Consider the following 11,466-nt stretch of genomic DNA (forward strand, 5'->3'; position numbering starts at 1 on the left):
CCCATAATGAGATCTGATGCCCTCTTCTGGTGTGTCTGAAGACAGCTATAGTGTACTTACATATAATAAATAAATAAATCTTTAAAAAAAAAAAAAAAAAAAGAATTCCCTTAAACCATCATGTAACAGACAATATTGACTATCCCCTTGACAAGATCTAGAATCACCTAGGAGACACACTTCTGGATATATGAATGTGACAGCGTGTCTAGTTTGAGGTAGGAAGACCCACCCTAAATTGGAGCAGCACCACACCATAGGCTAAGCCATGGGATGAATAAAAAGGAGAAAATCAATTGAACACCAGTATCCATCTCTTGGCACTTCCCGAACACAGACGCAATGTGAGCAGCTGCCTCACGTTCCTGCTGCCATGTCTTCCCCATCAAAAACAAGTATAGAAATTTTTGTAAGAGCAGCCTCAGTGACACAGGAAAAATCCAATCTGTTGTAGGAGTTCAGAAGAGGAAGAGTATCACTCAGACTCCAAATTCTGTCCTTTCCACTATTTCTAACACACACACACACAATCATACAATCATTTGACCCTCTTTTTTTGTCCTTTCCACTATTTCTAACACACACAATCATACAATCATTTGACCCTCTTTTTTTTTTTTCTCCTGTACTACTATGAGGAGACCCTCTTGTCTCTCTTTTTAGTGAAGGATGAAGTGGATGCCCTTAGGAAAGAATTTTAAATTCTTGAATGAAAATACTGCACTTCTTGGGGGAAAAAGATGAAAGTCCGCATAAAACTAGTCATCTATGTTCAAACTACCACCTGTCCCTGCATGCCCTACGTATATCCCACAGGCGACCCCACAGACTGATGCTCCCATATTTCCCCCCTGCTCTTTGCCATAATACATTCCTCCTTTCCACCTTTCCCCTTTGCCTTCAAATGCATGAGCCTCCCTATTTGATTTTGGCTAACCCACTCTTCTGGTTCTCTCATTTCTTATTTGTTGTGAAACTTTTCTGACAATAGATCTATATTAATTATCTCCTTGGTATTATTTATTGATCCTTCTTGAACTGCCTACAGTTTGTAGAGACTTTCCAAGGTTAAACATTTCATAAGATTTATACATTGTCAGTCAGTCATTCTGTGGCACTGTGGCTCATCCATCCTCTCTGGTGAGGACAACAGCGCAGGATTTGATTCAAGGCAAATAAAGGTGAATCAGCTTAGTGACCTTAAGTGAATCACTTCCCTCCTGATACTCTGCTATTCCATCTTTATCATGAAGACAATAGCTGTGCCTGGGTTTGTTGTAAGGATTCTGTGGTAGGTTTAACTGAGAATGGCTCCCATAGGCTCATATGTCTGAATGTTTGGCCCTTAACTAATGGCTGTTTGGGAAGGAGTAGGATGTGAGATCTTGTTAAAAGAAGTATATCACTGTGTGGTAGGCTTCAAGGTTTGGAAAGCCCACCCCATTCTCAGTTGGTTCTTTCTACCTTGTGATTGTGTCCCAAGATATAAGCTTTAGTGCTTAGTGTTTGAGTGGCATGCCTATCTGCTGCTACACTCCCTATCACAGTAGTCATGGACTTACCTTCTAAAACTATGAGTGCTCAATCAACTCTTTCTCCTCTATGTTACCTTAGTCATGGTGCCTCTTCACAGCAATAGGAAAGTAACTGAGACAAATTCAAAGCTATGGCTTAGATGAAGAAGCAGTATGGGGTTGGGGTCTAGTAGACACACACACACACACACACACACACACACTGCATATTTTATATAAGAGAAACTTGCTAGTCCCCTTTGGTGGCTATCTACCACTCTATCCTGACTCTCTTCATCCCTAAAACTTCCTTCACAGATTCCTGTTCCATCCAATGATGAAAGTTCCCCAAGTCTCCATCACCAAGCCTTTGCCTTTTCTCTCTGCTTTCCTCAGCAAGTGATGAATCCATCCTCATGGTTTCGAACACTGCTCCTCTGCAGAAGATTCTCATATCTGTGTCTATGTGTCTTTTCAATATAAGCTTCAATTTCTAAAGGTACCGTTTTCTTTTTTCTTTTTGGAGGTCTTAAGATAGTTTCACTATATAGCCTTGGCTGTCTGGAAATCACTATGTATATGAGCCTGGTTTGAACTCACAGAGATTCACTTGGCTTTAATCCCAAATTCTGGGATTAAGGGTATGTTTCACCATATCTACCTTATAGGTCCTTATTTCTTTTTTTTTTTTTTTTTGGTTTTTCGAGACAGGGTTTCTCTGTATAGCCCTGGCTGTCCTGGAACTCTCTTTGTAGACCAGGCTGGCCTCGAACTCAGAAATCCACCTGCCTCTGCCTCCCAAGTGCTGGGATTAAAGGCGTGCGCCACCACCGCCCGGCTAGGTCCTTATTTCAATGCAAATATATATGAAGAAGCCTTATGAAAATCCATTCGTTTACAGGCTAATTAAAATATATTTTTAAAGGAGTTTGAAAGAAATGCCTTTTCTGGGGCTGGAGAGATGGCTCAGTGGTTAAGAGCACCGACTGCTCTTCTGAAGGTCCTGAGTTCAAGTCCCAGCAACCACATGGTGGCTCACAACCATCTGTAATGAAATCTGACACCCTCTTCTGGTGTGTCTGAAGACAGCTACAGTGTACTTAGATATAATAATAAATAAATCTAAAAAAAAAAAAAAAGAAATGCCTTTTCTGGATGGACAATACTGCTCCCAAAAGATATAGATTATTAAATGCAAATCTCAGTACCAGGCACGGGATACACCCTACAAGTTATTGGTTAGGGAAGCCCCAGAGGCATCTAGAACACAAGTGCTTGCCGTCACTCTTGGTTGTTCACCATAACTATACTGTAAAACCATGTTAACTGTTATATATCTATATTATAAGACTAAATTACTGAAGACATATCATTCTCTTTGCATGCAGGACATAAAGAAATCAACCTTGAACTGATCAGGAAACTGGTTCCCTGCTGGCTAGTTCACATAGTGTCAGAAGGCACTATACATGCTGCAGGGGAAGAGAAGTGTGGTTTTAACTAGCACTAGACCCTGCATGCTACACAATACCAACCTCCCCAGAAGTTGTAGCTTCTGGTGCAGTAGCAACATTGATGGTAATGGGGGTAACTAGCCACTTCACGAGAAGCTCTGAGCCAGAACTCACCAGCTAAGTGCTCCTAGATTCCTGAGGTTGCAACACATGCCAGTAGGGAGGCCATTTCTGAAGTGCAGTTATGATGATGGTAGCTCAGGGCAGTGAAAACCGCAGTGAGATTATGGTCCCTTTCTTTCAGGTAGAGCCAATGGCACTTTCTGAGGGACTGGATATAGGATATAAGAGGATAAAAACCAAGGCTGACTCCAAGGTTTTTGGCTCAATTAAGTGAGGTTTAATTTAATTAACTTAAATAGGAAGATGTTGGGTTCTTGGAAAAAAATCAACTTGGTGTATAAGAGTATGGATTCAGTTTGGGAAATACTGAATGTGAAAATGTCTACAGTATCTCCACACAGAAATATTTATTGGTTTGTTGCTTATGTGCATTTGTTTTAGGAGTTCTGCAGGCTTTTTGCTTTGTTTTGTTTTATTGAGACTGGGTCTTACTGAGTAGTTTAGACTGGCTTTAAGCTCACTATAGCCCAGGATGACTTCAAACTCCATCACCCTCCTACCTTAGCCTTCTGAGTGTTCAGACTATACCATGTACCAGCACTCCAGGCTGTCAGTGGCCTGCTGTGCTTGCTGTGCTTGCTGTACTTGCTGTGCTTGCTGTGCTTGCTGGGCTTGCTGGGCTAGCTGAGATGAATGACAGTGAGGGGAGATAAGACTGTGGACTGGCTCTGAGGGCAGTCCTATAATTCAGCCATGCAGCAGCACAAGCTTGTGAGAAGAATCAAACAGTGATGTTGTGGGAAAGAGAGAACGGGTTATGCTGTAGAAACCATACTAAGAAAGACTGCAGCACCTTGGCACATCCATGTAATTCCAACTCTTGGGAGTCTAGGGGAGGTTCATGAGTTTGAGGCCAATTTGGCCTCTGAGGGCGACTGTCTCAAAAGGAAAAAAGTGAGGAAAAGGACTTTCCAAGCCCCATATAGGAAAAATCTAAATGGAGAAGGGTTGGCCAATTCAATTTTCCCTGCCTCTCTTCTTGATATCTGGATCATTCCATATGACAAACAGTTTGGAGAAGGTTATAGGAATAACACCATGGTCTGTTATGTCTGAAAGAAGAACAAGCTGAAGGAAGGAAAGATCAGGGCCCACAAAGGGATAATACCTACATAGAGCTGGGAACATTGAACAGAATGAGAGAAAACAATACCAAACAAATGAATGAGATGTGTCCAAGCAGGAAGCTATAACACTTTAGGTGTATAAGTGCAGGGCACCATGATGGAGGATCAAGATGAAGAGGTAAATAGGTCCAGTCTTAAATGGTCTTGTATAGCATACAAGGAATTTGAACTTTACCCTACATGCCACTATAAGCCACTAAGAACCACTAAAGGACTATAAGCAAGAAAGCAAGACAATCATCTCTTTTTCAAAGAAAATATTCGGATAAATGTAAATTTAACTGGGAAGCAGAAAGAGGATGATGGGAAGGCAGGTAAGGGGGCAGTTGCAGCATCAAGCCAAAAGGGTCTCAGCTTATCTAAGGCAACAAAAGCTAGACTAAAGAACAGACCCCATGGTGGTTGGTGAGTCATAATTGGAAATGAAAACCAAGAAGAATGCAGCAATGCAGGTGAAACTCCAGTTTCTGGCTTAGGGAACCAATGGATGATGGTTTAATCTGCCAAGGCAAAGAATACAAATAAAGAACAGGTTTAAAGAAAGAAGTAAATAATTCATGTGGAGCATGCATTAGAGGCACTGATACCTACCAGTAAGATAGATATCCATGTGGAAATATCAAGGATGCAGAAAAAAGCATGGGTCTATATGACATGGTGCTCTAAAACTAGCTCTCAGTGGTTTACAGTGCTGTTGGGACTAGGCTCTCAATGAGACAACCCAGAGGAAGGAGAATAAATAAGATCTTGGATCTGATCCTGAGTATCATGAACATTCCTGAAGCAAGGTTTTTTGGTTGTTGTTGTTGTTTAAAAAAAAAAAAAAAAGGAGACCCATCCAGAGAAAACAAGAAAACCCCCTGTAGATGCATGTAACAGGACAGCAGTTTTCAGGTTGCTCCTGAGTCTCCCCAGGTTTGCCCAGTGCTTCTGACATAAACTCAAGCTTAGGAAGAGCAGCAGTGGGTAGCTTTTTAATGTCAAGTAATGCTCTAGAATGCTGCAACTAGACTACAGCTATGGCTACATTTAGGATACTGAGTCAGATCAATGTCAAATATCAAACTTCTTAGCTAGTATATTATACCAAGGAGACTATCTAAGTGTCCCGAGACATTCAAAGTACAGCAACGGGAGATGTTGATGTGTTGGCTATCCTTGTGTAATGTCTGAGAAGAGAGCTACAAAATCCCTATCTCTGTAAGGGCCCCCACCCAGAGAAAGCCAACAACGTGCAGTTGCCCAGGTTTTGGTGTAAAGGGCTGATTCCTAGCCAGAGGTTGCCAGCTGCAGAGGGCGGGGCTCTATTTTGGGCTGCCTGCTGTCGCTGAGCCTGTCCGAGTCTGGTTTGAGCAGCATGCAGCCCCAGTGACTCACACACCCATGCTAACCGCCTGTGGCTCAGTGGCATGGCCTCAGAAAGCCAACCTCAGGCCAGCTCCGTCCTCACCCCATTACACTGGGATAAATAAATAAAGAGCCCGCCAGCAGCCACACTGCCTGATAGCAACCAGATGGGGAAAGAAAGGCATGGGCAGGGCCAGGAAAAGGAACTCCTCCAACAGAACAGCCTGTAAGGGGCTTCACCAGCCTGTGCTCATCCGTAACATAGTCATCCTGCCATGTGTAACAGTCCCCAATTCCTCAGCTTCTCTCCCACTCTTAAAGAGGCCTCTCAGCACTTAACAGGCAGAAGCAGGTAGATCTTTAAGAGTTCAAGATCAAGCTGCTCTACATAGCAAATTTCCCCCTTAGTTGGGTCACTAGCAATTGGTGTCCATATGTTCTCTGAAAATGAAAAATTAGAGGTTCTTTATCTTCTTGTATTTTGTTTGTTTGAGACAGGGTCTCTATGTAGTTCTATCTGGCCGGGAACTCGACATGAAGACTTGAATTTGCAGAGATCTGCCTGCTTCTTATACCTCCTGAGTACTGGGGCTAACTAAAGGTGTGCACCTGGCTAAGTCAGAGTTTCTTAAGGGAAGAAGTAAAGCAAAAAACATCAAATATGAGGAAGTACCCCAGTCTAATGGTTAAATATCTTCTCTAACTTTAGCATCCTAGAACTCTCTATGCCCTCCTGGCTCTGTGCTGTATGTGTCCATGGCCTCTTGCCTAGCAGGATTTCCAATGGGAACTAGCCCCAGGCACTGACCGCATGGCCCTCTGACACTGGCCTGGCCTCCTTGCCTGTTCATTCCAACTGTCTCCCTGGTTTGTTTATTTTCTATTCCATGTTGCTTATTTTGATGGCACATCCTTTCAATCCAGTCTTGGATGACCTCCTGACCCTTTTATGTCCTGTTTATAGGACCCCAGACAGGCATAGTAACTGAAAAGATACTGTAGCTCTACAGTCCCAGTACAAACCTTTCAGTTCTAGCAGCTACGTGAGACATCCTGAAGATAGTACAGGCGCCCTAGAGGTCCCAAGAATTCTCATTACCCAAGCTCCCCTCAACAGAGCATACAACCAGTTAGATAGGAGAGATATAATAGGGATAGATGGAGAAAGCCTTAAGCATACAGACTTCAGCCACTTACTGCTGCAGCTCAGTTTCCTTATCTTCAAAATAGAAATCTGAGACTGGTGGGATAGCTCAGAGAGCAAAAGGCCACCAACCCTGATGGCCTTGATCCTCAGAACACACATGGTAGAAGAAGGAGGCTGATTCCCACAAGTGCTCTGAACTACACTACAAACACACACATACACACACACACCATACAGACACACACACACATACCCCACACAAACAGACACACACCCCATACAAATAGACACACACACACACCACACAGACTCGTGCACACACACATACACACACCAGATAGACATACACCATACAGACAGACACACAGACACACATACCCCCCATACAAACACACAGACACACACATACCCCATACAAACAGACACACACCCCGTACAAATAGACACACACCACAGAGACACACACACCACACAGACACACACACACATACACACACCAGACAGATAGACATACACCATACAGACAGACACACAGACACACATACCCCCATACAAACAAACAGACACACACACATACACCATACAGACACACACCTCATACAGACAAACACAGAGACACACATACCACACAGATGCACACACACATACACACACCAGATAGACATACACCATACAGACAAACACACAGACACACATACCCCATACCAACAAACAGATACACACAGACACACACACACAATATACACAGATACACACACACACACACACACACACACACCACATTTTGTTTTACAGAGTCTTACTATGTAAGCTACTTGGTACTCACTGCCCAGGGTGGCCTAAAACTCATGGTACTCTTCCTGCCTCAGCCTCCTTATGACTAGGATGTTATAGCCATGAGCCATACACCTAACTCAGGTGTTATGTTTTGGAACCAAGTGCTCTAATAATTCTGGTCCTCTGAGAGCTGAGTGGAGCACAGCCAAGACTCACAAAATTTTAAAAAAAAGAAAAAGAAAAAGACTTGAAAGATAGGAAGCTGTAGCCTTCTGGTATTTTTTAATGTTTTTTATCTGTGTGTGTGTGTGTGTGTTTGAGAGACAGGACAGTCTGCAGGAGTTGGTACTCTCCTACAATTATGTGGATCCTAGGTTTGAATGCAGATTATCAGGTGTAACAGCAAGTGCTTTTACCTACTGAGCCAGCTATCTGATCCTTCTCCCTTCTTTTCTTCCTTTCTTCCTTCCTTTCTTTCTTTCCTTCTTTCTTTCTTTCTTTCAAAGATTTATTTATTTATTTATTTTATGTATATGAATACACTGTAGCTGTCTTCACACATATCAGAAGAGGGCATCAGACACTTTCACACACAGATGGTTGTGAGCCACCATGTGGTTGCTGGGAATTGAACTCAGGACCACTGGAAGTGCAGTCAGTGCTCTTAACCACTGAGCCATCTCTCCAGCCCTTATTATGTTTTTAACAATTAGTTCTCACTATGTAGCCAGAACTGGCCTTAAACCCATAATAATAATATAGCCCACACTTGCCTCCAACTCCTGATCCTCCTTACCTCAGCTTCCCAAGAACTGGAATTCCAGGAATGTGCTTACTTGGGCAGCTTTTATTTTTACACACACACACACACACACACACACACACACACACACACACACACACATACCACCCTTCCTTGGGTGGCACCTGATTCTACATCCTTTCTCATATCATTCTACAGGGCTCTCTCTTCCATGACAGCATTAAAATGATAAGCCTTCAGTTTTACAAATGAGATAATAGCTGTTCTGAGGGAAGTGATTTGTTCCATGCTGTAAAAATAAACCTCGAGAATAACAGGTATCCTCAAATACAATTCTAATACGCAATATAGTATCCATGGGACACACTGCCACAATTTTCACAAGATCCCCTTTGCACAAATGTATCAAAATAGTCATTCAAAAACCTGAGACCTTACCACTTCTAGCCACTGTCCTCCATGTAAAGGATATAGAAATGCATTCATCTAGTCCTTGCCTCAGACATGCCCACAGGTGAGTACAAAAGAGCCACAGTGTCTCTGACATAGAAACAGTGAGCCATAAAGTAGAGATTTAAGCTATGCACTTTAGTAGCAGGGAAGGATTACCCTTACAAGGAATGTCTAGAAAGGTCTCGCAAGAATCTGCAGCTATTGCTTAAAAAGATGAAGAGAAGGGATCAAGGTGTATAAGGAGAAGGCACTGGTCACTCTTGACAAAGGGGAGAATGTATGCAAAGATACAGGAAAAAGAAAGTATCACTTGGGAAAATTAAAAGACATTCCACATTGCTAACACAGAAAGCATATAGAGTAAAACGTGGAGAAGCTAAGCTGGACAGGTGTGAGGCAGGAGAATTTGCACTGTACTGCTTCCCTGAGCCTCTGAGGCAGGGAACTAACACATCATTAACCTCCCCATGCTCAACTTAATAGAGAAAAGAAGCCACTGAGAGAAAAGTGGCCTAGAGAATCTCTTACAAATTCTGTTTAATATTATCTCTATTTTCTCTCGTAAGATTAACACCTGGGGCCAGCAACATGGCTCACTGGACAAAAGCACTTGCCACATAATCCCAGGACGCCATGCTGGAGAGGGAGAGCCAGCTCCTGAGAGCTGTGCCATGTGTGTGCTCCCACTCATGTGCACATGCACATACAATAAACAGAACATTGTTAAGCTAACTCCTACTAAGCCTCAAGACTTTGCATGTGTGAGTCCTCCTGCAAAGCATTAGTTTTCCAGTGCAAGGACAGAGCAGCCAGCCCAGTTTTTACGTGAGAGAGTCTGGATATGAGCACTCAGCAGCATTCAGAGGAAGAACAGAAGCTTCGCAATCAAGCACACTCACGTTATGCCCCCAGAGGAAATGCTAACTTTCCCACCAAGAAAAGGTATAAGACATAGACTTTGTCCATAAAAAGTTTGCTATTAGTCTAGATGGCAAGACAGAAATATGAACAATTCATACCTAGTATTATAAAGACATTGCTTACTTGTATCCTAACGTAGTAGTGTGGGTAACTAACATGTACAGTTTTAAAATGGAGCAACAATACTAAGGTACTACCCACATAATCAACAAGTTCCAGAAGAGTCAAGAAGGGAAAGACCAATATTGACTGGTATTATCAAAGGGCACTATTATTAACACTCCCACTGTTTGGCATCCAGTGAATATTCCTTTTGGCGAAGCTCAATCCTTAGAAGGGAAACCTAGGCAGAAGCTTCTGACAGGCCACAATTATCTACTCCCCATTCATTCCTGTGCCAGACCCTTTGTATAAACACTGTGATTTTCCACAGCCTGCTATGCCCACAAGACAGTCCCCAAATGGTAGCCCTGAGCTTTTTACACCTTCCTCTATTGCTAGATGCTAAAGGCACCAGACAACAAATGACCACCCTCTACTAATCCAGATCTCAGCAAGCAGAAGTGACCACTGGCCAACTGACCTTCCCAAGGCTGCAGAACTCTGAAGGACACCCACATGGCACCTTAACAGAGATGTTAAGTAGGAAAAGCCCACTTGCACCTTCTTCACTCTTTCTCCCACCTTCTCTACACACATCTCAAACTTCATCAAACTTTCCACAAGCAACTTTTTCAGGCAAAGGGCTTTCCAACCACACAAGCCACCTAACGCCCAAAATGCAGGTTGCCACCCAGGCATTCTGCCCAAATTTATAGAAGGAGAAAGGAAACAACAAATACCCTACCTCTGCCATAAACTGTTCCAAGAAAGAATTTTCTTCAAATGGCTCTGTCTTCAATCGACCTGTAATTAAGAAGAGATAGAGAAAGGAACATGAGCCTAAGGATAAGCTTTACACTGACCAGATGATAGGAAGTGGGGCTTCTAGGGAAGGAAGTCAGAGATCTGACATCCACAGAGCCCTAGGCCCTCACGAAGAGGGTTGAGGGTTTGTGGATAAACAAGAGGAGAAGACTGAGGACAATTAGCAACAATGTGCAGCGCAGCATTTGCTCTAGAAGATTGCCCTGTCACAACACAAAGGCTGCATAGAACTTTTATTCTAAAACTAGAGTTACAGGGGCTTCTCCGCTCTGGAGTCCACATTCTGCTAGTATGATTTTGAAGAGTTGTTGGCCCCTTTCCAAAGTCTTTCTTCATCACTGCCTAGGACATGTCTGGACTTGGTTGTGGCTTTTACTGGCCACAAAGTCCCCAGCCAGGTACGTAAGGCAGACAGAGGGGACATCTAGTATAAAGTCCCCAGCTGTTAGAGTTTCTAACTAGAAAGAGAAATTTTTATTGTTTGGGGGTTTTGTTTTGTTTGAGACAAGGTCTAATGCACCCCAGGCTAGCTTTGAACTTGCTGTGTCACCAAGGATAATGTCCTGCCTCTACTTGAGTGCCTCTACCTCTTGAGCTGTGATCATATGCTATGTCAACATTCCCACTTATGCAGTTCTAAGTTTCAAACCCAGAAGTTGTATGCTAAGCAAGCATGCTACCAATTCATCCACATCTCCAACTCAAGAAATATCCTACACAGAAGTGGGTGCTCACAGTCAGCTATTGGATGGATCACAGGGCCCCCAATAGAGGAGCTAGAGAAAGTACCCAAGGAGCTAAAGGGATCTGCAACCCCATAGGTGCAACAACATTATGAACTAACCAGTACCCC

General features: G+C 43.0%; 1 protein-coding gene across 3 annotated transcripts in view; it reads right to left on the reverse strand.

Annotated features, from left to right (window-relative positions):
• The window catches only part of Nhej1 (non-homologous end joining factor 1), a 94,381-nt gene that overhangs the window by 68,083 nt on the left and 14,832 nt on the right, over positions 1-11,466 (reverse strand). For all 3 annotated transcript variants that reach the window (XM_021162264.2, XM_021162253.2, XM_021162271.2), the window contains one exon: positions 10,534-10,592. In XM_021162264.2, coding sequence (XP_021017923.1) covers positions 10,534-10,592 — 59 coding nt within the window. The remainder of the gene's footprint in view (positions 1-10,533; positions 10,593-11,466) is intronic.

The sequence above is a fragment of the Mus caroli genome, chromosome 1, assembly GCF_900094665.2.
Source record: "Mus caroli chromosome 1, CAROLI_EIJ_v1.1, whole genome shotgun sequence".
Classification (NCBI taxonomy): Eukaryota; Metazoa; Chordata; class Mammalia; order Rodentia; family Muridae; genus Mus; species Mus caroli.